At 46.8% G+C, this 26,893-nt stretch overlaps 1 protein-coding gene across 2 annotated transcripts in view; it reads right to left on the reverse strand.

Annotated features, from left to right (window-relative positions):
* Nucleotides 1-26,893, reverse strand: part of GADL1 (GAD like acidic amino acid decarboxylase 1) — a 618,248-nt gene that overhangs the window by 305,193 nt on the left and 286,162 nt on the right. For both annotated transcript variants that reach the window (XM_085630569.1, XM_085630571.1), the window contains exon 10: nucleotides 23,523-23,587. In XM_085630569.1, the coding sequence (XP_085486695.1) occupies nucleotides 23,523-23,587 (65 nt within the window). The remainder of the gene's footprint in view (nucleotides 1-23,522; nucleotides 23,588-26,893) is intronic.

A 26,893-nucleotide genomic window follows, 5' to 3' on the forward strand; every position in this document is an offset into this window, starting at 1 on the left:
GACAACCACAGTTTAGCTCCAAAGTTTGATTGATTATTCGGGAGGGCTGGGCAAGATTATGGATTGCCACGCTCATCTCTTTGAATAGTTAGCCAAGCTCTTCCATGAATCAATGTGCCCATATAAATCTGCCCTGAACAGAAGACCCCAGATGGCCTGGTACAATAAGGAATGTAGTGTAATTAGACGTCAACTAGCCCAGGCAATCAGAGAAAACAATCTGACTCTAGCGAGGGATCTGAGGAGAAGGTACAAGTTAGCACAAAAGAAGGCCAAAAGGGAGTGGGATATAGGTAGATGGGCTCTGATTAGGGAGTCCTGGGATAGCAAGGACTCGCAGACGTTCTGGCTCTTTGTAGCTAGGGGGGTTGTCAACAGGCCTCCACCCCCTAAGAACAATATCTCTACCACCGCGTGGCACGATCACTTCTCACTGAGCCTAGTTCACCCGAAAGAGAGGAAGCCTCCTATGGTCATGCCCCTGCTCCAGCAAATTACTTCTTCTCTCGAAACGAAATCCTGACTTGCATTAATTCCATCGCAAGGCTAAAGCTGCTATGCCGGATGCCATTTCAGATGACGTGTTCAGCTACGACAGCGAGAACTGGGCAAACTACATCTTGGCCTTGGCTAATACCATAGCCGTGGGTGCCCAAATACCAATTCCTGGAAGGGAGCAGAATATATAAGAAAGGCGATAGATCCCTACCTGGCAATTATTGGCCAATTAGTTTGATAGACTGTATCCAAAAGGTCTTTGCCAGGGCACTCCTCCTTAAGTTCCAGGATTGGATGAGCGAACACAACATCCTTTCCCCACTCCAGGCTGGTTTCAGACAGAAGATGAGCGCCACTGATCAGGTGTTTCGTTTTCTGCTTCTTCCCTCGCAGGTCGTGGTCTTGGGTGGCGGGATCTCTACGAAGCCTTCATCGACCTAAAGACCGCCTTCAATCTTGTCCCCAGGAAAAAACTCTGGCAAGTTCTAAATTATATGGGCCTACCCAAGGAGATTCTATCACTCATCATCCGACTCCATGAGGCAAATTTTTCTAGGGTGCGCTGGGGCTGTCAAGGCCAGCTCTCAGACCCGATAGTAATCAAGAGGGGGGTACGCCAGGGCTGTGTCCTGGCTCCCACACTTTTCTCCCTCTGTGAATGGTGTAGTTCACCATCTTTCAGAGGTTCCAGCGGATGCCCCAAACATAGAGGGAGAAAAAGTGGCAATTCTATTATTCACTGATGATACTCTGTCAGTATCAAAAACACCAAGTAGGCTCCAACTGCTTATGAATCGTTTGAAATATTTTTGAGATTTACGGGGTCTGGAGATTAACACCCAAAAGAGAAAGCTCCTTCTCCTCAACCCCCATAAGTCATTTAGTGGTAAACTAACAATAGGAGGCGTCCCCATGGAGTAAGTGAATACCTTTGAATACTTGGGAATTACTATCTCCAAAGATATGTCATGGAAACCCCATGTAGAAAAGCAGAAGCTCAAGCACAGACATATTGTCGGGCCTTGCTCAAGGAACATAACACCTCCTTTACTAAACCAGTGGCAGCCCCAGTTCAGATCTGAGGATAAAGCTGTGGGCTCTGTGCTTTATGGAGCAGAATTATGGGAATTTGGAAGCATGGATTCCCCACTGACCTCTGAGAACAAGTTCCTTAGGTCTCTTGTCTCTGTACTGGAGAGCACATCACTCCATCCATTAAGACTTGACTTGTGTAGAGCCATCATTGTGGAAAAGGATAAGTTATGCCCCCTACTATTTTGGCTACGCATTAGGTCCACCCCAGAGTTGTCCTCGTATGCCGCTGCCCTTGATAAGTGGTCGCACTGGACCTTTCCAGTATGATTGACTGGATCCATAATGTGAAATTTTCTCTAAGAGCATTAGCTTAGAGGACCTCTGGGACACCAAGGACCATTCACGCCCCTTAGCAAAGATGGACTTAAGAAATACTATTGGCATTGGGTAGCCCAGGGTTCAGTTACCAGCTCCTCATGGGGACGCCCAACCTTGGAATTTATGTATTTTAAAATAACTGGATTGTAGGAGCAATATTTTGAAATCATCACCATTTCCCTGGACAGGGAACTCAATATGCAATTCCACTTTGGATCACTACCTTTAAATTCATATCCTAGCACCTGTAGGCAGACATCCACACCTCTCTGTATTGCCCCAGTTGCACATCTGCTATAGAGTCCATCGCCCACGTGTTCTTTGTTTGTCCCAAGTACTCTTGTCCAAGACACAAATAGCTGAACCAATCTGTAAGCAGCTGGGTACATGCCACCATGTCGAGGCACTTTGTATCTTAAGATGAGATCCTAGCCCGGCAATTGTCTGTGCCGTTGCCATGTACTTGGGCCACATGTGGGCAATAAGAAGGCATCTGTCAAAAGTGTGAAACTCTTACAGAGATTGCAAACTTTTTATTCTACTGTATCCATATGGTTTTAAATCACCTGTGCGTCATTCTTTTGGGTCCACTGGTTAACCTTATATTGGCTTTGAGTGCGTAAAAAGCATAGAAACCTGCCAGCATAGCAGCTCTTGTCGCCCGAGTGGTTTAGGCAAATCCTTTTGTTGTCATGGTTCTCACCTCACACCCATGTTCATCTAAATCTTTATTATTCTTTGTCTTAGCCTACTGTGTTTTTTTAACTTCCAATTGGCTACCAATGTATTAACGTTCATTGTACCGTACTTCATGTTGTGTACTCCTCCATTTGTTTCCCAATGTATAGGTTTGGTTTTAATAATTGTTTGTATGTTGTTATTTGCACTTGCACTTTTATGTTCTATGACCGAAATAAAGTTGAATGATGATGTCTCCACCCAGCCGTACAGCTGGGTTGGAGAAACCTAAGACGGCCAGCCAACCCGTCATGCGCACTTCCAGTGCACAACAACTTCTCCTCTCCTCCCTCTGCTGGCTGTCACGCAGGATGCCCGGTCCCCCCCACCATTGATTCTGCAGCATCAGCTGTCAGAAAAAATAAAACGATAAAAAAATTACTATTATTGTTTTATTTTTCTTCTGCAGTGAGTGGGGTGACCCTCCTCCGCCATTGTGGAGAAGCCACCGCTGCAGGTATGGGTCTGGAATATCGAGCAGGGCGTATCGTGGTACTTTATTATCGCAGCAAAATTATCGAGGATCAAAATATCGACAGGTATGTATAGATATTCTATATGTAACATAGGCAGATGTGGAGATATAAATATCTTCAAGGCAAGCAGGTATGGTGTTAAAAAAAGTAAATCTATGCTTTCCTATCTGCACTTACCTTTCAATATATTTTTCCTCAATATTTAGGTCACAATATTAAGGTTTCATGATTTCCCCTAATAAATTTTCCATTCCACATCCGCAGGACATTGTAGCATAATAAAGCAGTATTGTATTGTATTGTCAATGCATTTCTATAGTGCTTCCTCACCCAGAGGAGGTATTGAAGCGATTATTATAGTCTTGTATGAGAGAGCATGCTCCTGCCCTTAGGGAAATGCAGCATAAAATGTGTGCTACCCACAAGGCCTGTACGGAGCAGGGCCCCCACTACCACGCGGGAATGAAGCATTTGTTTTATATTTTATAGCTGTATGAGAAAGAGCTGAACTCCTGAGGGCAATGAGGCATATTTGTACCACCTTCATGCTATGGACATATTTGAAACACTCTACAATGTCTACAGAGGAAGCCACAAGTGAAGCTGTACAAAACCATTGATCAACATTTCCCAGCAGTTAAAATTATCTAAAAGAATTAAAAAAAAATGTGGGCGAGTCAGTAGTGTAAAGATTATCCCAGGCCTATTATTAACTAAATATTTCACCTCCTTTCCGTAGGCTTTCTCTGTCTACATCATCAATGACACAAAGGGGCAGATTTACAAGCCCCTTGCGAAACATTTACGCCGCCGTTGCGTCACTTCTGTGACGCAGCGGCGGCGTAAACCATGCGCCATGTTGCGCCTTATTTACAACGTGACGCATCTAGGGAGATGCGTCACGTTGTAAAGCCCTGCGCTACATTAAACATGCGTCAGGTTTAATGTATACAGGGTAGGCGTTCCGTCGAAAAAAGCCTCGGAAAAGTGACGCAGTGAAATCTACAAGATGTCACTGAGTCCCTTTTCCGACGCTGCTGCGTCAAAACCCTGCGCCTGCTTGAAGCAGGCGTAAGGCATGACGCAGCATGTTAGGTATGGGCAGCCCCTGAGCATTGCTGGAGTTGCGTCGTGCTTGCGTCACGACTCCAGCAATGCACCGCCTTTATGCCATCAGATGCGTCACGCATCTGTTTATTCTTGCGCCATGATGCGCTGCATTGTGAATGCGGCGCATCAATGGTGGCTCAAGGGTAAACTTGCGTGACGCATCTTTCCTGGTGCATCCCTGCTGATTTGCAGGGATGCGCCAAGAAACATAAATCTACCCCAAAGTATAGTTCACGGGGCGGAGCCTAGCCAGGCAGCAGGAGGGGCGCTCTGTAGAGGGGCTCTGCCGGCAGAAACTTTAATCCACCAGAAATCCGGCACCAACAGGCTCATCCTTGACAGCAAAACTACTGAATAACACTTTACAATTGCAGAGAGACCCCCCTTTGTGATTTGCATGGCCCCATCGAAAATCCCGTGCCACGGCCGGCCGGCTTGCGACCTGTGCCGTTCCTGGGTGCTGCAGGCTTGGATTGGTGTTGGGGGCTGTGCCTTCCTGAACTGCCCGTGCGGGGCCAACCTCTCTGAGGCCCACTGTCACTGCCGCGAGGGCCACCAATGGGGCGGCCATGACATCATCTGCAATCCGAGATCGCTGGCCTGAGGCGAGGGCCTGGCTCTGGCTCAGGGCACCCGAGACCTCAGGACTTGCTTGGAAGAGATGCAACTGCTGGCGCCCATATATGTTAATGCCCGCGGTGCCCCCTGGGAGCGGTACTGATTAGGTGAACTGATGCCGGCGCTGATGAGGTGAAGGCCTGCCCCTCTTATTTTGATGGGTGCTGGGGCCTGGGCCTGAAGCCTACTGTGTGGGAGGCCTGGAGCTATTTTGGCCACGGCACCTATCTCTTCACTGCTGCGGCGGGGTGTTGCTGGTGCTGGCAGCGCCGCTCCTCGACCTTTGTTAACTTTCACCATGGGCGAGCACTGAACACTGCTGCCTTGCCTCACCCTAAAGCTGCCCATCGCACTGGGCCCTCCTTCTGGCTGCAGGCCATCTGTTGTGGGACTCTCTTTGCAGGGCCATGTGACGCTTCTGGGCCCGTTCGTGCCCCCTGGTGGCCATCCCGGGTGAGGCAGGGCTGAACATGAGAACAGTGGTCCTTGTCTATTCCTGGTTCTCTGGGCTTGTCCGCCCGACCGTCCTGGCCCTCCCTATAATGCAAGAACATACCGCTGTGCGCCCCATGCCTGGGCCCAGCTCATAGATGGAGGATGCCACTTGGACAGGGGTGCCCTCAGGCCTCAGCACTGCTGTAGTGCCCTTTGAAACCGGCTTTATTTCTTAATGGAACCCTGCGTCTCGGCTGTGATCATTGGGACTGAGGTCCCCATCATACAACCTTCTGCCAAACCTGGGTCTGCTCGTACCCACCACGATTGGTGCACAACCTGGGGTGTGGTGGGACCTGGACACAGGGTTTTTTGGATGTTTCCCCTGGATGCCTTGCCTAGTCTGACTACCCTGCCTGCATTAGACCTGTGGGACCACTTGTTCTTGTGATGCAGTGCTGGACCCTTGCCCTCATTGGTACCACTGATGAGCGGTCTGCACCTCACTTGGAGACGCAATGGATAAACAATCAAAGCTCTCGTTTGAGGGCAAGAGACATACCCGACAGACAGACCAGGACCCGCTGAACGATGAGCAATCTGATTCCTCTCGCGGGGCCTCTGGATACGGTATTGACCTTAAAGAAATCCTAGTGGAAGTAAAATCAAGCCTGCGAGCAATTGACACCAAACTAGATCTCATGGCAAGTTGCTTAGACCACATAAAAGAGAGGATCGATAAACATAATGACCGGCTGGAGCACCATGAAACCAGAGTATCAGATGTGGATAACGTGCACACTGTGGTCAGTGAAAACCTCCTGTACATGGATAAGGTCCTGGAACTCAATTAGGTGAAAAACGATGACTTAGATGCATGCTCACGGAACAATAATCTTCATATTACCGGGGTGCCAAAGTCCACGGCTATAGATAAAAAGGAGGAATATGCTGAATCTTTGTTGAGAAAGTTTTTCGGGGGGACCCTATCCCCGGTCTTTATCATGGAATGAACCCATCGCACCCTTGCACAATGACTGCCGCTGGGTACCTCTGCCTGCCCTGTAGTCGCACAGCTACTCAATTACAAAGACAGATGTATTCCTTCGCCAGACCCGGAAACAACACGAGGTGCAATACCGAGGCAATGTACTACCCTTTAATCCCAATTTTACTCCCCAATGCAAGCTGCCCAAAGAGAGTTCCTGCCCACCAAGAGACCCTTGCAGAAAGTGAAGGACTGGGCTATTCTAAGGCCCAGCGGTGCCAGGGGACAACACCTGAAACCTTCGTGGGTTACCTGTTCCGGCGTACAAAACACAGAGACACGGGACACTTCCTGGGGCGTCAAAGATCAGCATTTATTTACTGCAGGGATACAGAAATCGCAAGAAGTACACAACGTGTAGGTTCTGAGAGATTGCTTCAAATTGCAAAAGTGGATCGCTCCTTTTATACACATTTTCGTCATTGAACAGCATGGCGAACAAAAGGTTACAACTCAGTTCCCACAATAAACTTCAAAAAGGTCGCATTCATGTTTTCAGAAACCCGAAACATAATTACAGCAACATTGCCGGTTCCCAACTGTAAAAGCACATTATCCCTACATTAAGCACATTCCATTCTGACCGTAACGAATTAGAGGAAGGAACAGATGAAAAGGGGAAAAGGAAAACAAGGATGCACAACAGTTTAGAAAACAGTGTAGAGAGCAATATCGGGAACTTGATTGCAGGATCAAAGAACCCGTGCCTAATGTATGCACGACTGAAACAATAAACTAGCACGGCAAGATGAGCCTCGAGCGGAGCCATCTGCCCTTGCCGTGTCATCCCCCTCATCATAAAGACACCTTCAAAGGAACATGTGTCCTCCACGAAAGCTTGGGAATCCCAGGGTCACGAAGCGGACAGTGTCCGTTCGCTGGCTACTTGAGGGCAAGAGACAAAATGGACGCCGTATCTAAAATGGAACCCAAGGGTTCAGATGGGCATGCCCAGGAATGAGACGACCCGTACATAGTAGCGTAGCGAAAACGCGTACACCCACTAAACTCGTCATTTGCCGTTCGTAGATACCAAACTCGTCCATATTCGAACATACCCAAAATGTCAGTCAGATTCCCACGGAACCTCAGACGCTCCTTTTGCCCTCATGTAGGCAAGCACTAGTCGAGATCAGAATCGATTTCGATATTCGTCAAATCGTTCAGTTGCTGCTGGAACATCATTCTATTCATCAACGTCTCTTTGGTAACTGATGGCCGTCTTATACACGTTGTAGCACAGAGGCCACATAAGGCCGGACCACACTGCACGCAAAGACAACACGTGAACAGAAACGTTACAACAACCCCTACGATCATCAGAATCTTCCAACCCCAGGTTGATATCAGGTCCCAAAACCATCCTAGAAGCGTCCAATTACCTTCGTCCACGTGTATGGACTCGGAGATCTTATGCAACTTCGAGATGGCTTGGTAAACGGTTGGAGCGTTGTCAGGAATAAAAATGCAACAGCTCGAATGAATCACTTTGCACACACCACCTCTGTCTGCAAGAACAACGTCTAGAACCATACGGTTCTGCAACGTCATAAGTCTATCCGCCTGAAGTTCCGCTGTTAAATTACCAAGAGCACTCGCAGTTATGTTAGCAGTCAATTCTACCACACGGGTCAACTGTCTCAGGTTCCTACTATTAACCATAGGTCCCCAAAACGGCAAGAAACCCTTAAAGAAATCTCCTGCTTCTTGACCAGCGGTGTCCTCTTCGCTAATAACGCCTCTCACAACTCTAGTTTTGTGATAGTCTGAGGCAACCGTAAAAGTCGGTGGCAAAAGATTCGCAATATAACAGGTTCCCGAGAAGTCACGGGGCAACCATGTATATGCACGCTCATAACATACGAAATAGGCAGTCAGGAAAACAGGGGAAGAGAGCATCGGTAGAACGTACGTGTCAGTACAAGCACTCTCACCAAGCTGGGCTCTCGGATTTCGACCAAGACCTTTCAAGCAGAAATTACCGAGGTGGGGTACGATCCATATTGGAGACGAGCTCTTGAGCTGTCTATCACCCACTGACATACTATACTCAGCCTCACTCAGATCTTTATAGGCTTGTACCTCTTCATCTGGAATAAGCGATGCATCAAAAATAACTCTATCTAGATCAGCAATCGCTATCACCAAAGGCTTGTGGTACGGACCAGGACCAAAGTTTGCAGAACGTGGCTCTCGACTGGAGTAGGAATCCAGTGCACTACGGAACATAGTTTGGAATGCTCGAGCTGACCCCTGGGAACTGTAAGGAAGAACCAAATACGGAATACCCCTATCCATGGTATGTGGCATTAACCCACACACCCAACAGTTGGTAGTATTCATCACCAACTGATGCTGATGTAGGAGTTGAACGAAAGAGTTATTCATGAATTCTGCACGCCTAACCTGTTCATGTTGGGGCAGAGGATGAAAGGAATGTGGAGAAACAGTAGTAAGGGAACCTAGTTTAGGAGAAAAAGTAGGTGAAATGGAAGGTAATAACGACAGTATTCCAAAATATACTCCACTCACCAATAGCATAGAAACAGTCAGAAACAGTAGAAATACCTGAAACAAAAAACATTTCGTTCGTACAATTTTATGCAATTGTGATCTTTGCGCCGACATCCTTTCTACTTCCAACAGCTTAGAGAACGCCATCCTCTCAAAACCGTCCGTGACGTCCTTGACGCACTTCGTTCTGAGTAGCGATTATCAATTCCCAGGAGTTCCCAGAAATCGACAAAAGGTAACTGACCTAGTATCAGGAACCTGCTAAACAGAAGGAAGTACCCGCACGGCCCTACGGTTAACCCGGATGATAGGTTTTCCTAGACAAACATCCAACTTAATAAAAATCTCTTAGCTGTAAAAAGTACACGTAGAAAGAAACTCAAAAATCAGCAAAGGATGCAATTGTTCTTAATGTTCGTGGCAACAGTAAAGGAGAATATAGAAAAATGTTATCAGTCTTTGTCATGTGAACGAAGAAAATATCGACTTCAGGTCGAGTCTGCTCTTCAAATAATTGTTCAGCTGGTGTAACAATGTTCAGTCGATCAGATGACAATTCAGACCTTGAGTTCTCCAGGACTGACGACTCAACAGATGTGTCTGGCTGCAATGAATTGTCTACTACAGGTTGAGCATCGCTAAACGGCACGTGACATAGAGGGGTCTCGGTTTCCGCTGTCGCAATACCAGTTCTCACCCAATTATCTGCTGGTGAAGGGATCGGAACCTTTTTAGTATGGGTGGCATGCACCCAGTTCTTTCTGCCTTCCAACCGAACTGCAGTCCTTGTAGCCAGCAATACTTGAAAGGGACCCACAAATCTTGGCTCCAGATTGCGTTTTCTGCCAAAATTGCGGGTATCAACCCAGTCACCCGGTTGGAGCCGATGTCCAGGACCCTCTGTCTGTGCCGGTAAAGCTTCAAAAACCTGTTGATGAATTAACCTCAGTTTAGCAGTCAGATCATGAAGATAATCAATTAACATTGGATACTCAAGACTGTCAAAGGCCTTAGGCCTCGGGACTCCCCAAATGTTTGCAGGGCGGCCGAACACAATCTCATATGGGCTGAGCCCTACTCGAGAGTGCACAGTCGCCCTGGTTGATAAGAGAGCCAGAGGCAAAGCATCAGGCCATGACAAACCAGTCGTAGCTTGTATCTTTGCAAGTTTCAGTTTCAGAGTACCATTGTACCCTTCAACCAAACCCGCTGCCTGAGGATGATTGGCGCTATGGAATTTCTGTCGAATTCCAAGGCCCTTACACACACTCTGCATCACACTTCCCACAAACTCACTTCCGTTATCTGACCACACAATCCGTGGCATTCCATACCGAGGAAAGTATTCCTTCAGTAGGATTTTCGCTGTGGACAGGGCAGTATTATCCTTAAGAGGATAGGCCTCTATCCATCTGGAGAACGCACAAACCACAACTAAAACGTACTTTAGATTATTGCATCTCTCCATATGGATGAAGTCCAGTTGGATAACCTCAAAGGGACACGTAGGAGGGGCAAAATGGCCAGGTGGAGCAGGGGTGCCCTTGCCAGGATTATACATCAAACATATCATACAATTCTTAACCACTCTCTCAGCGCATTTAGCGATACCATCATTCTTCCATACCGGAGACAATAACTTACATATACCTTTCGCGCTAATATGTGACAAGCCGTGAGCCATAGTCACAACGGCTAGCACATATGCATCCGGTAACATCCACCTCTGACATTCCGACAAGTCAACCCAACATCCATGGGTGTCTAACTTTCCCGTACTTTCCTTTCACTTGGTCTTTTTAGTTTCAGTGGCCTCATTCTGAATTGCTTTCACGCTCTCAACAGTGTCTTCACATATACCAATCTCCATAGGCCACCTCACTGGACTCGTAACATACATTCGGGACGCAAGATTCTTAGCCGTTTCCTTAGCAATCTCATCCGCAAATGCATTACCACGACCAACATCATCCGTAACCTTTCGATGCGCACTACATTTAATGATTGCCACCTGTTTAGGCAATGTAAGTGCATCCAAAAGATCATTCACGAGCTGTCCGTGTTGGATCTATGTACCATGCGATGTCATGAATCCTCTCTCTCTCCACAATCGGCCAAAGCTATGTGCAACACCAAACGCGTATTGACTGTCAGTAAACACATTCACTCGCTTTCCTCTAGACAAAACACACGCTCTCGTCAACGCAATCAACTCTGCCGCTTGCGCTGAATTCTGACTTAATCTCGCAGTTTCCACAACCGTACCCAACGTCACTACAGCATACGCAGTCGTCACATTACCATTCGGCAACTTAAAACATGAACCATCAACATACAAAGTGCCATCGGGGTCTATCAATGGAGTGTTTTTCAGGTCCACACGACCCTTCGTTTCTTCCTCAGTTCATAAATAACAATCATGTGGTGGTACATCATTTGATTCCACATTAGTCGGCAACAATGTCGCCGGATTCAGCACATTACAACGCTTGATCTGTATATGACTTGCCAAAAGTGTCAACTCGTAACCGGACAACCTTGCACTCGTCAGATGTTGAGTTTTTGTACGATTCAGGAGAGTGTCAACTGCATGCGGAACCATCACTGTGAGCATATTATCCATAAGCAGACCTGCGGATTGTCGAATAGACACCGCAGCTGCCGCTGTCGCTCTCAAGCAACTCGGCAACGCTCTAGCTACCGGGTCTAAGGTCGAGGAAAAATATGCACATGGACGCTGCTTACCACCAAATTGTTGCGTCAAAACACTCAACGCACAACCTTCTCTCTCGTGAACGTATAGTGTAAATGGCTTACTGTAATCAGGAGTACCTAACACAGGAGCCGAACACAACGCGTCACGCAGTTCAGAAAAACTTTTCCGACATTCTTCCGTCCATGGCAAAGGAGTCGAAACATCCTTGCACGTGAGAGCTATCAATGACTTCGCTAACAGTGAAAAGTTCGGGATCCACTGTCTGCAGTATGACGTAATACCTAGAAAGGCACGCACATCTCTCTGAGTTGTTGGCACAGTCATTCGAGCGATCGCTGCAATTCTTTCTGGGGTCAACCTTCTTCCCTCCTTTGACAATAAGTGACCTAGATAGGTTACTTCTTGACAACAATATTGCAATTTAGAAGGTGACACCTTGTGATGTAAGTCACATAGATGCTGTAACAGTGATACTGTAGCAGTTTTGCAAATCTGTTCAGTGTCAGCAGCTACCAACAGATCATCAACGTACTGAATCAAGGCCGCACCAGCTGGTAACACAAACGCATCAAGTTGGCTCTTAAGCGCTTGGCTATAGATCGATGGACTCTCACAGTAGCCCTGAGGTGCGCGTTTAAACCTGAAACTGCGACCACCTAATGAGAAACCGAATAGATCTCTGCTTTCCTCAGCAATCGGAATGCTAAAGAAAGCATTCTTCAGATCGATTACCGAGAACCATGACGCAGAAGCTGGAATCAGAGTCAGCAAAGCTGTAATGTCAGGCACCACGGGAAACTGTGGAATTACAATTTTGTTTACCTCCCTCAAATCAATAACAAAACGATACACAGGAGGCTTGGATGGATCAGTTCGTTTCAAAATAGGTAACACGGGACTATTACACACGTTACCCCGAGTTTCTTCGATGACATCTTTATCGATCAAATCGTAAATAATCGCTAATAGTGCTCGTTCTCCATCAAGAGAGATACGATACTGGGGAATGCGTGGTAAGCGCACATTTGATTTCAGTTGAACAACATAAGGTGGTATATCCAACAGGCCCACATCGTTGGGACCTGTCGCCCACAAAGACTTAGGAAGAGAACTCAATTTCGGTGGAAGCTTATCAGTCGACAAATACATAGGAGAGATCACTTTCCGACCCAACGTAAGCTCCACTCCCGCAGGAGAACAGTACAAAGTCGCATATAACCGTTTCAACAAATCCAGGCCCAAAAGATTCTCACCACAACCAGTAGTCAAAAGCAAAGGAGCTTCTAACTCACAAGACCCAATTGAAAGGGGCAACGGGCAAGAAACTGGATTGCTAACGGGGGCGCCAGAGAATCCAACAGAAACATACATTAAGCCAGACAAAGGCGCGCCAGGGAGTTTCGAATGCATGATGGAGCTTTTCGCTGCACCAGTATCCAACAGAAAAGGTTCAAATACGCCCAATATGGCAACTGCGACATAAGGCCCTCTCTGATCAACCGGCACCGATACCACTCCCTTTCTTTGTCTATGGCTGTCCTAATAATTACCGTCAGCAGCAACATCATGCTCGACATAATAGTCGTCCACATGATACTGTGCAGATCTACCAGCCGAAAAATCGCGCCGATCAAAGCAATTTTGCGAGTCTGCTGAAGTGGAAAAACGCTCATTCTGATTCTGAGTAACACCGCAACCTCTACCACGTGAGGCTTGTTGAGGACCACTACGACCTCCTCGAGCCGAAACACCATTGTTGCGGTCATGCAAGACTGGACAATTAAACTTCAAATGGCCCTCACCCCTACAATACGCGCATTGATTATACCCCAGCAGAGTTCGTGGTGTAGAGGAGCCAGTACGCGGCTGTGACCTAGGAAACTGTGACTGTAATCGATTTTGCTGTTGCGAGTCATTTGGAATCGCGCGCGGGGGATACGCTTGCTGCAATAAGACCTTAGTTTTAAGATCCTTCGTTTTCTTATCTGCACGTTCGCTTTCTTCTTTCTCTCTATTTTCGTAGTATTGGGCCGTAGCTAAAATTTGAGCAGTGGTAGAAACAGCCCACGAACTTTCAGAATTCTTCAATTTGTTGCTTAGTTCAGGCAGCAGATTCGATACGAATTTATCAACAAACAGTCGCTGACCTCCCTCAGTGCTCATATCCTGACCACTGTGATCGATGAATGCCTCCTCAAACCTCGTAAAGAAATCGGAGACACTCTCGTCCGTCTTTTGTTTGCACGCAGACAGTTTGTCCCAGTTAACTCTTATTGCTGGCATAAGCGTCTTCATAAGTGTAATTATCCTCTGGGGCAGATTCTCAATGAGCTGTTCAGGTTTAGCCCCACCAACTTGCCGTGCGTCAGCCGCCGCAAGAGCAGCCCAATCACCGCCTAACTCAGCTGCGTGATTCTCTTGGCGGATTTTCGCCCAAATCGGTTGAGGTACTACATTACCGAACAACATGTCGATATCAGCAAGGTTCATAATAGTAGCATCCACTAATTGGGATAACTCCTTATAATAACCTGCCGGATTTTTGCGGGGGTCAGGCAAAGTTTGCCTCACCTGCAAAACTTCCGATCGCTTCCAGGGGAGGTGTATCCAAACTCTCTGAAAGTGTGGTAGAATAGCAGGGTTAGCAGCAGGATCACCTGGCATCCACACTGGGGGAACTTCCCGCATAGGGTACTGACCAGATTGTGCCGTCCGCTCCTCAGCTTCACCCTCAAACAATGCTCGAGGTGATACCGTAGATCGAAAAGATAACAGACGCTCTAAAGCACGTCGAACATTATTACCCACAATCATACCACTCGAAAATTGATTCTGAAGTTCAGTGATCTCGGGTGGTACATTGTCTACCGCATCATTATCCCACTCTTCTCTCAAAGATTTACACATTTCCTCGTACACAAATCTTTGTGTGGGCTCATTAAACTGAGAAAACGTCTCGAAAACTATACACGAAGTGTACTTCACAGGATGACTAATCCATTTACGCGCCAGTTTCACTAACGACTCGCGTTCTCTACTGTCAGGAATTTGACTGCGCCTCTGAGAGACATCAGAAAGATCGGACCCAAGTATCGGCCAAAAAAGTGGAGAATAGAGATTAGCGACGGCATTAAATATACGACTACGAACAGAAGGGGAAGAAGAAGGGAGTACAGGAGCAACAACATTAGGGGTAACCGTAGAAATAGTAGAAGTAGTCGAGATAGCAGGAGTAGTAGGAACAATAGGCTGAAGAGGTACAGGCGAAGGAGCAATAGGGAAAAGAGCTGGTAGTGGAGGATGAACAATTTGCGGCACAAGGGGATTCGGAAGAACAGGAGGAACGACAGGCTGTCCAGCAGCCGCCAAGACAACAGGTTGAAGAACAGGAGGGATCACAGGACCCACAGTATCTGGTGCATAGGGAGGTGGTGATTTCAATAGATAAGACAATAATGGATCCTCGACCACTTCTTCTCCCGTCTTATCAGGACTAGACGGTAAAACCGGGTAACATTTATCCACCGCCATATGATGCAGTCTAGCAAAAACTTCCTCCTCCTTCTCATCCTTGTCTCGCTAATACTGTTCTGCATTTCGCATTACCGCAATAACACCTTCTCTCTTATTTTTCTTAGACTGTTTGATTTCTTTCTGCTTGGCCTCTTTACGCCATAACCGAAAGGAATCAAACATGGCCGGCCTAGCCTTCTTTTTAAACAATTTAGTTTCAAGATTATCCAATATTGCAGTTTCGAAACTACCATGTGGTGGCCAACTAAGAACACCATCCTTTTTAGTATAACGAATCCAATATTCATTATATACGATAGGACCTACTCCGTGGCGACTATAGAGCTCATAAATTGGAGTTCCAACTGGAGGTATCGGACATGAATCCTCCAGTCGGGAATCCGTGCTGCAACATTTAAAGAAACCAAACAAAGTACTACGGCCAGGCATCGTGCACACTAACCGAGTTTACAAACTTCAAGGGCTATCGAATTACGATGTCCTCGCAAAGAAATGCAATACCCTCGGTTTTTGGCAATTGCAATTGTCAAATAAAACCCAACAACTAAGAACCAACAACTAAGAACCACAAATGCAATGGAACCATGCAAACAACCAGGTCTACTCTAGGAGCGACCCACAAATACTTAACTGAAAGAGCAATGGCGTCACCAGGAAGGCCCGTCTATCGTCTCGCCGTACAAAGGACTACGCCAGGCGCCAAAACAGGTCGACAGTCAGGGCATCAGTCCGTCGCAGCCGTCAGGAGGCGGGAATCTTCGCGGGAAAAGTCTTCGGGCCACTTATTTCGACAACTGGATCGATGAAGCGGGGTGCACCTTCCCTCGGAGATTTCACACGAAGTTCCTCACGATCGTCGGGCTTTGGATCGGTACCGCTGATGTCGCCCCACGTTGGGCGCCAACTGAAGGACTGGGCTATTCTAAGGCCCAGCGGTGCCAGGGGACAACACCTGAAACCTTTGTGGGTTACCTGTTCTGGCGTACAAAACATAGAGACACGGGACACTTCCTGGGGCGTCAAAGATCAGCATTTATTTACTGCAGGGATACAGAAATCGCAAGAAGTACACAACGTGTAGGTTCTGAGAGACTGCTTCAAATTGCAAAAGTGGATCGCTCCTTTTATACACATTTTCGTCATTGAACAGCATGGCGAACAAAAGGTTACAACTCAGTTCCCACAATAAACTTCAAAAAGGTCGCATTCATGTTTTCAGAAACCCGAAACATAATTACAGCAACATTGCCGGTTCCCAACTGTAAAAGCACATTATCCCTACATTAAGCACATTCCATTCTGACCGTAACGAATTAGAGGAAGGAACAGATGAAAAGGGGAAAAGGAAAACAAGGATGCACAACAGTTTAGAAAACAGTGTAGAGGGCAATATCGGGAACTTGATTGCAGGATCAAAGAACCCGTGCCTAATGTATGCACAACTGAAACAATAAACTAGCACGGCAAGGTGAGCCTCGAGCGGAGCCATCTGCCCTTGCCGTGTCATCCCCCTCATCATAAAGACACCTTCAAAGGAACATGTGTCCTCCACGAAAGCTTGGGAATCCCAGGGTCACGAAGCGGACAGTGTCTGTTCGCTGGCTACTTGAGGGCAAGAGACAAAATGGACGCCGTATCTAAAATGGAACCCAAGTGTTCAGATGGGCATGCCCAGGAATGAGACGACCCGTACATAGTAGCGTAGCAAAAACGCGTACACCCACTAAACTCGTCATTTGCGGTTCGTAGATACCAAACTCGTCCATATTCGAACATACCCAAAATGTCAGTCAGATTCCCACGGAACCTCAAAAGCGAACATCAACTACGCTCTACTTTATCCTGCTGAACTGCGTATACCTCAAAAGGGGAAATCTCATTACGTTACAGATGCAAGGGCCACTCTTAAATTTGTCAAAAGCATCAAGGCTGGCACAATGTCTTGACGAGTGACTCACCAGAGTCGAGAGGGGGCCTGACTAGCTGAAACAACTGACTTCACCGGCTTGGTGGTTTGCCACCAAAACTATTTCATCCCTCCCCAGCTCGGGCACTATCTGGGCACCTCCAAGAGTAGAACCTGTGATCTGGCTATGCCATTTCATCGGTTGCCATATCCATTGACCCCTTTAAACTACAATCGGAGCCCTTGGACATTTATCTGGGGACCCTGTGCCACCTCGGCCCCAGTTAGCTCTTGACTGGACAGTTCGCCTGGCTCCTCACTGCCCTCAGGGATGATTCCTATGCACTATGGAGAAGGACCTGGGAAGGGTGGTGGGTTAATTGCATACAGCCATTTTCGGGATTGGAGTGGGCGAGGGTGGGAACATTCTTACTTATTTGTTGTTCTTGTTTTTCCTCAGGGAAGGTCGTCCATGCAGCGCTCAATGCTCCCTTGGCCCCCAAACTGACAACTTGCTATATTCCAATCTCCTCTTCTCCTCCTCATTTTCCTTTGCGGGCTTCCTGTTAGCATCCCACAAGTCTCCTATCCAGGCCTATAGCCATGAGGTGCCTAACCTGGAATGTACGTGGGCTAAACGAACCAGCAGAAGGCCGGTCTAGTGCACGCTTACACTGTCAGACACCACATTGACATCTGTTTCCTTCAGGAACTACACCTCGCTCCGTCAACATCCTCAGGGTGGGATGGTGCACAGAAACGCGTGTGTCTCTCAACTCCAGCTATGCATGAGAGACAGTTATACTTATAAGTAAATGTTTATTTGGCACCTGACCCAAACTGGAAGCGACCCAGAGGGTTGCTATGTCATCCTAGCAGGTACGCTGCATCGCCACCCAGCCATATTGGCCTCTATCTATGGTCCAAACGCTGACTACCCGGAGTTCTTTGCAGATGCATGACGACAAATGGCTAATATTTGGCCAGGTGCTTTAACATGAGGGGGGCAACTTTTACGTAGGACTAGACCCAGCTATAGATCGCTAGGGCACGCCCCATCAGCCCCATGCCAATGCGGCCGCACTGCTGCACACCTAAAAAAGCAATAATTGCCATACAGATGTTTGGAGTAGCAAAGAGGGCACCTGTGTTACATTGGCACATGGCACATGGTCGCCCAACCAGTATGTCCTCACATGGGCCATTGCCATATCCCATCTACCTCGTGCACTCTCAGACCACACTCTGGTACTCCTAGAACTCCCCCCACCACTAGCCGCTCCGCAGTCATTTACATGGTGACTGCCTCCCCGGGCCCTCCTAGATCCTGTCTTTCAAAATGAGATTCGTACCTCTATCACTGACTATTTTGCTATTAATGAGGGATCAGTCTCTTGTCCATCGGTCTAATGGAAGGCCTTTACGGCTGTGATCCGAGGAGTTTGTAACACCAAACAAGCCGGCGTCCTCAAAGCGATCAAAACGTGTCTCGCCACGCTGGAGGGGGAACTACGAATGCTAGAACTAAAAGTACTATGGGGCATATTTATAATAACAGACGCATCCCTGCATATCAGCACGGATGCGCCAGTTATTTTGCGCCTCAGCTTCGCCATCATGGATGCGCCGCATTTATAATGCGGCGCACCATGGGGCAAAAACGGCACAGATGCGTCACGCATCTGTGCCGTAAAAGTGGCGCATTGCTGGAGTTGCGTCGCAAGCACGACGCAGCTCCAGCAATGCTCTGGGGGGCCCTATCTGCACAATGCTGCGTCAATCCTTACGCCTGCTTCAAGCAGGCCCAGGGTTTTGACGCAGCATGGGCTCAAAAGTGACTGAGTGAAATCTTGTAGATTTCACTCAGCCACTTTTAGGAGGCGTTCCTGCGCCGGAACGCCCCCACCTACCCTGGAACGCCTACATGTGGCGCAGGGCTTTACAACGTGATGCATCTCCCAGATGCGTCACGTTGTAAATACCCCGCACCATGGCGCAGGATTTGCACCGCTGCTGCGTCACAAAAGTGACGCACCGGCGGCGTAAATGAGGCGCAAGTCAAACATAAATCTGCCCCTATGTCTCTAAGTCTTCCTCCACAAAGGCAACCTTTCGTGAAACACTCACTGAATACAACGACAAGGCAGCACAAGAGTTAAGCTATTTGACCCGTGAGGTAAAGTCGTGTCACTATGGAGAGGGAGATTGGCCCGGAAGAACACTCGCAAATATGATCCATAGATCGTAAACCTCGGATTATGTAGTAGAATTGCTCGATGACCAACTGACACGACAATCTACCCCCATTACTCTGCTGGATTCAATAACCTCCTTTTACTCTCGTCTCTATCAGGCTATGGCAGCCCCGAGTCGGGAGGACCTTCCACCCCACCTGGATATAATACAATTACTCTGGCTTGATCGCTCACACCACTCATACTTAGATTCGCTGTTTACGGAAGATGAAGTGGTCCAAGTTATACAAAGCCTCCCAGTGATAAGGTGCCAGGCCTCCTATTACAAAGAATACGCTGCCCAACTGATCCCACACTTACTACCTATGTTCGAGACTTCCCTGGCATCGGGTGAACTACCCCCATCGCTCGGCGTGGTAGACATCCCTACAATACTGATAAGCCAGCGAATCGATGCAATTCCTACAGGCCACTGTCAATGATAAAAGTTGACAATAAAATACTCGCTAAATTTATTGCTAATCGCATACTCGCTCTATTGTCTGATAAAGTACACCCAGACCATTATAACGGTAATGGCTCACAATAACCGCACACTGTACAGTTCCCACAGTATCAAAAAAAGTGCTCACTTCTAGGGCCAATAGTTAAAAAAGCCCTAATACTTCAAAGTTTTACAATCAGGCAGAAGGAGCACTCTATGATTATGAATATATTATCTACTAGGCCTGATATAAAGACAGCAATGCACAGTCACACAAGACTACAGTTCATCATGTGTTCCGAAAGAAGGCACGTCAAGACACATCTTTTCTTAGTGCTCATTTCTTTATTTTTTCATTTTCAAAAGGAACAAGGACACAGCCAACATGTTTCGTCCCAAAACATGGGGACTTTCTCAGGGCAAAAGAGAGGTCCTTTAAACATAGGATCTCTCTGTGTATTCTTCCCATAAGGCACAACCATGTACCCTGCCACCATACCACCATACATATAGAAGCGGTAATTAGCGATGTGTATAACAGAAACCACTCCGTGTATTTCCAGTGAAGTCTCTCCTTTGGCCCATGCATGTGTAATTCAAGCAAAAAGGCCCTTTTTTATTCTTCATCCTTTCTTGCTTTTGCCTAAGTCTCCAGTGTGTGCGCCTCATCAAGCTACTGTGCACTTTCCTAACGGCAAGATTCTGCTTAAACGGGATGATATCTGACATGTTTCCAATAACGTGCGGCCCTCGCCAGGGCTTCCCCCTATCCCCAGTTCTTTCTGTGGTTGCGATGGAGCCGTTAGCAGCCCAGTTGAGACAACACCACGCCCAGCGAGGACTCAATTTTACAGCGCAGGATGTTAATCTCTATGTTCGCAGACAATATCCCAGGAAAATCTTGATTCAATTATACAGGAAGTCATCAGATTTGGTGGCTCACTACGGTAGGGCCATGTTTTGGCTAGAGGAGAGAATCATAACATGGAACTGACCTCCTCTGTCCCGACAGGCCGACTAGCAAAAGCCAAAATAGTTGTGCTACCCAGATTCCTATATCTTTTAATTAATACCCCCATGCATTTCACTTCCCAATTTCTTCAGCGTCTGCGCTCACATTTTATTAACTGGTGTGGGCCAGAAAGCAGCCAGGAATCGCATGGGAAACAATCATGCTACAGCTGTGACAGGGTGGTCTTAAGGCACCAGACATGACACTGTACGCACTCTGCGCTCAGGCTTAATATCTTCATTTCTAGCTATATCCCTCACGATTTCAGCCACATATGGCGATAAAGACAGATGTGGTATCCCCCAGGTGCTGCCTACCACACTATATCAGACACACAGGCCTTCACATACAGAGATTAATACAGTTGAGTGTGTTCAGTGCACATGGGATGGGATGGCCTGCACTGCAGAGCTAGACTGAAATGCACCTACACCCCGTCTATCCCCTTAGCGAGCAACCCAATGCTACCTGCCCTGGAAGACGATAGCGATAGAGAACGAGCGCACAAGAGAAAACTATTCACATTTGCTGACCTTTACCCTGATGGCCAATTACTTCCTCATTACGTTCTAAGTGAACCCCCACATCCCACTGTGCTAGACACCCTGATTTACCACCACTATGTGCCACATGCAGAGCTATGCATGACATGTTTCCCGAGTTTCCACCCACGTTACATGCTCTTGAGCACATGCTGACATAATACCTCCTCCTGCAAATTAGTGACCAGATTACATACATTTATGCAGGACAAGACACCAGCCCGTACATCAACAGCCCGCTATACCTGGTCCTTTGATATTGATACCCCCATCATGGATGAGCAGTGGACATATTGCTCTGAACAATGAGATCACAGTCCTGGGCACACGTAATAAGGATATAATAATGGTTGAAATGTCTCGTATTGTACCAATATCTGTGGTCGACACCAGTGTATTGTTCAAATGTATTTAATGATGCAACGACGAAACAACAACCAGCCAACTCTTGTTTCATCACATGAGGGATACGGAACTCGAGACGGAACCAGTGTCTTCTCTTCTTCTCTATTCTGATTCGAGATCATCTCTATTAGTACGGCGCACCAGCCTTTTACTTCCTCAAGACACTGGACGGATATTAACACTAATCCTCACGGCTTCTTACATACCCTCGTTTTTTATCACCGCCGCATCAACACGTCATATCAAGACATGCTATTACCTTATAAAGGTCCGCCTGTGATTAAGGGCCGCACCGTCCTCCGTACAGTTTCAGCCGCAGGGGTCCACCACTTTGGGCTCCCCTCCCAGCAGGATCTGTGGCGCAGACTGGCTGGTCCTCTTTGAACCCCAGGCTGGGTTGGAATTATCACCGGCCTCGTGACACCGTCAGCTTACTCTACAGCACCATACAGCCCTGAAGAAGTCACGGGATAGTTCCCTCATGTGACAAAACACGTGTTGGCTGGTTGTTGTTTCGTTGTTGCATCATTAAATACATTTGAACAATACACTGGTGTCGACCACAGATATTGGTACAATACGAGACATTTCAACCATTATTATATCCTTATTACGTGTGCCCAGGACTGTGTTCTCATTGTTGGTGTGGGTTTTTGACTGACACATTTACGAGGGTTACAGGGTATTTCCCCCGACCTGGGAGCACCGTGCACACTCTTAGCGTAATAGACACGACGTGAACTAGCCTGAGCGCCAATCTTCCTGTTTGTACTAAAAACCCTACACCTAGATAACATATTGCTCTGAACAGACTACAGCCCTTTTGCCAAACTATAGACTGACACTTATCCATTTTAAATTCCTCCATCAATTGTATTGTACACTGACACAAATGCAGAGTATGGGACTGGTGACTGAGGCATGCTGTGTGAGGTGTCTAGCACCCCAGGCCTATTTTCTGCAACTTGCCTGGGACTGTGCAAAGGTGGGGGACTAGTGGAGGACAGTGCACCTCACCTTGCAACAGATTACTGGCCACCTCGTGTCGCAGACCCCGCTGGCATGCCTTCTGGGCTACGTCAAGTACCTCCCGCCCGGGATCCGCTGTCTCATGGCTATGCTCTTGCTTCTGGCAAAGCGCCAAGTTTCCATGCACTGGGGGAGGAGACCTGCACCCAAAGGTAAATCCTGGCTGCAGGATGTGGCCTATTGTCAGTAACAACTGGCCAACTACTGGGAACAAATGCAGCCGACATATCGCCCTAAAGATATTTTGGAATCACTGCTACTGTACCTTTGGCTCTAAAATTGCCCACCCCCTATTGCCTGCAGAGGTGGAGTTGCCTGCTGGCGTCTGATCAAGGGACTCTGCATCAGCAGCGCCCCTATAAGCGCACAAATATCACCGTGTGATGCTTGATCCTCCACTTGATGTGGTCGAATTGGTTGACTGCTACATAACTCTACAATTTGGAGAAGTCCAGATTTCACTAAAATCTGTCTTTATCTTACAGACTCAGTAATTTTGTTGAAACTCACTTTCAGCCTTTGTCAGCATGGGGTACTGTACTGCTTCTTTTGATCTGACCTACAGTTCCCCCACACTACCCCCTTCTCCCTCCCTCCCCCCTCCCATTCCCTTCCTCCCCCCCCCGTTCTTTTATTGTTAACTGTTCTGAGGACTTTGCCTCTATGATGTTCTTCATTCTAAATGGCAATAAAAAGCAAGTAAAAAAATAAAAGTATAGTTAACAATACCAATATGGGCCTTGTCCATGCTAGAATTCCACTGGGTCACCCAGCTCACTTTACAACCACTGGCTGACACTGTCTTTAACATCTCCTGTCTAGAGCTCAGTGTTGGGGTGCACAGCTCACCTCCGGATTCCATACAGCAGCTTGCGGTGTTTCCTCGACATCAGAGCTGAGCCACCCCAAGATGCCTGTCCAAATAAAATTAAGACAAGAGGGTTTACATTCTTGAGGGCTCAACAGTGCACGCATACTCAAGGGTAGCTTACCTCTAGATTAAAACTGATTAGATTTAGTTCATTAGGATCAGTCATGAGAATGGAAATGAAGATTAGCTTAATAGTATTTACTTATAACAATAATAATTTCAAAGTATTAAACCACTTAATTGCAAAGGGACTCTTGACATGTACAACTAATTTCATAAAAATGTAAATCAATCTTATAAACAATTAGCAACACTATATCCTAAATAGTAACTTACCAATGCTTTCTGGCAAATAAATATAAGATGAAGTGAAATAAAATTGCTGAGCAGTTAAAAGAAAACTGAAGTCACTGGGGAAGAGAAAATAAACTGAAGATAATAAGACAATGAGTTCCTGGTTTGGAATTTGATCAGAAGAGAATGTGTTTGTTGGTATCGCTGTGCAGTTCTGGTGAAACACAAACACATAGAGTTCCTCACTGAGCAAATTATGCAAGAATAAAATAAGACAGCTAGAGTGTCTAAGAGATACTTTCTTTTTCATCAGAGAGCCTTCTAAGTGGAAGAAATCAGTCCACCAATGCTAATTTCTGCAAATGATTTTACAAATTCAGCGCTTGTTCCTGGTGGTTGGTAGACAGGGCTCCCACCAGGATAGTGTTATCAGTGATGCCCAGTTTGAAAGTGAGGTGTTCCAGTTTGTCACATGTGTTTGCTTTGGTGAGGGAGCAGCAGACGTGTTCCTTGCAGATAACTGCAGTTCTTCCCCAGGGTTTGTTTGTCTCGTCTTATCTGATGACTGTGCATCCCGGGGATAGTTATAGAGATGTTGAGGGCCGATATACATTTAAGGCAGATTTCTGTAAGGAAAAGTAGGTTTTGGGAGAGGTCATTTAGAAGATCCCAGAGTTTGACTGAGTGCTTGGTGAGGGAGCGGGATGGAGTTGAGCAGGGCGCAGGTCTGAGGGAAGTGGGTGCAGTGAGTGTTTGTGTCAAAGGCTGCAGGAGTGTGGGTTAAGTGGAGGGTGCTGGTGCTGTTGCAGGATTAACTGCAGGCGGCGTAGGCAAACGCGCCTTTTGTGTTTGTTGGAGAGATCCTTCAGCACCATGGAGAGCTCTGTCCTGGGTTCAGGGGTGAAGGGTGGTGGTGAGGTAGCTTCAGGGGCTGTGTTTGGATGGTAGGGAACCAGAGATTCTGGTCATAGGTGCGGGCCGGGAGCAGATGGGCACAGACAAGCCTGTCTTTGGTGCACCAGTGGTGTGCCAGCGTCTGCTATGTCTGCACTGCAGCTGCCATCTAGAAGGAGTGGGAGGGCAACAAGATCCTGGGGGCAGTGGACATGGCTTGTCACAGGAGAGACACAGGAGGTGGTCATGGGATGGAACAGGTATAACAAGTGGCAAAGGGACACTAAGAAGAGGAAAGAGTGGCAAAAGTAGGGGAAGAGGGGGCGAAAAAGTTCATAGAAAAAGGAAAACAATGCCACAAACTGTGAAAGAGAAAGAGAGAAAGAGACAAAGAGATTGGGGGGAGGGGGGTGGGGTACAAAATTAGCAAAAGGAGCTAATTGAGAAAAGGAAAAATATATGTCAAAGTGTGAGTGAGTAAAAAAGCGACAAGTGCTCAGCAGATGGTTAAAAAAAAAGCAAAAGGTGTGAGAGAGAGAGAGGAGGAACAAAAAGCGGTAAGAGGTGTTAAGAAAAATGAAAAGAAAAGAAAGGCCAAAAAGGGTGAGAAAAGGGGTGAAAAAAGCAGCAAAAAGAGGTCAAAAAGATAGTCTTAGAAAAGGAAAAAGAGGCAGCAAGTGGAGATCAAGAGAGTATGACACTTGCGGTCCAAGGAAGCCCAGGCCTCCGGAGTGGCAGAGCAGTGTTGTGGAGTCCAAAAGTGCCAAGGCCTGGCCAGAGGGCCAAGGCATCCAGTTAAGGAGGTCAGGCAGGGCCAGGCAACTTATTCTCAAGGGGAAGACAGATCCCCAAACTTCGCTCTACCTACTGAGTACAGAATCAATGGACATGGAAGAAAGCTATTTGCAATAGACATGCAATGTCATGTGTTCCGTGAGGTACCCTTACACCAATAAGTGCAAAAGCCTATCGCTGCAGCCACTGAAGAAGGGTGCCCTGATAGAGCTGACATGATAGAAATAACTGGGCCAAACGATGTCAACAGTCATTGTCCAGTGCTCTCGAGGAGACACAGATATTCTGATATACTGTTCTTGAGACATGATGTGTTAATTATGATCTAATGTTGGGGAGAGATGAAGGAAAATACATTTTCAACTTGCACTGTCAATTAAACCTGTATTTATTGTACAAAGGCAGATTAAATCAGGTGTCAGTCATGGCTAAGCCCTAAATTAGAATTTTTGCTGAACCCATAAAGTCCGGAAACTTTGTCTTTGAATTTTTGAAATGATATGCGCTAGAAATGGCTCAGATGTATGGCAGGGCACAAGCAGTGCCACAGACTGTGGCATGGTGAGTTGGAGCACTAGTGATGATCTGAGGAGAGGTATAACAGTGAACATGCCACATATGTGGGCTTGGATGGTGCTGGAGCGGGTTATGCAAAATTTTGTATACCCACCCCATTTTGCATGTCGTTTTATTAATTAGATGAATTAATTAATTATAATCGTACTAATAGTTTGGAGTGATGTGAGAATAACTAACCAACCTCATTAATGACCGAAATATACGTGGGATTTGCATCTGCATGGACTAATTAATTACGTGAATTAAATTCCGTACGCATACTAATGATAGATAAATAGAATGTTGCATGATATATGTTGCTTTAGTGATGTAACTGTGATTCGTGCTTTATTTTGTAAGTATAAACCGCATTGAGTGTTGCTTTTGGCTAGATAAATACATACACATATGGGTATTAGCGAGTTAATAACATTTAATTAGTAATTTCTATGTATTAATTAAGTTTTTGTGTTTCTTTGCTTAAGTTGACCATTTCGAGTGGCCACAAAATGGCTGACTCCTGTATCCGATGAAACCGGCTCCATTGCTCAAGGTTCAGGGTGAAGTGCGCATGCGTCACCACTAGCAACTGTGGCCTGGACCTGACCCCAGATGAACATTTACCTTCCAAGGACAGCCTGGGACGTCAGCCAAATATATTTGAACAAAGACTGTTGTGTGAACCGGAACTGGCAAGGGTCATAACCTAAAAGACACTTTGTGAGAACCCAAAAGTATGATCCCTGATTGTCCAATCAGCGAACTCGGATGCCCACATTTTGTTACTTGTTATCATCAATTTTACTAT

Source organism: Triturus cristatus, chromosome 10 (assembly GCF_964204655.1).
Source record: "Triturus cristatus chromosome 10, aTriCri1.1, whole genome shotgun sequence".
Taxonomy (NCBI): Eukaryota; Metazoa; Chordata; class Amphibia; order Caudata; family Salamandridae; genus Triturus; species Triturus cristatus.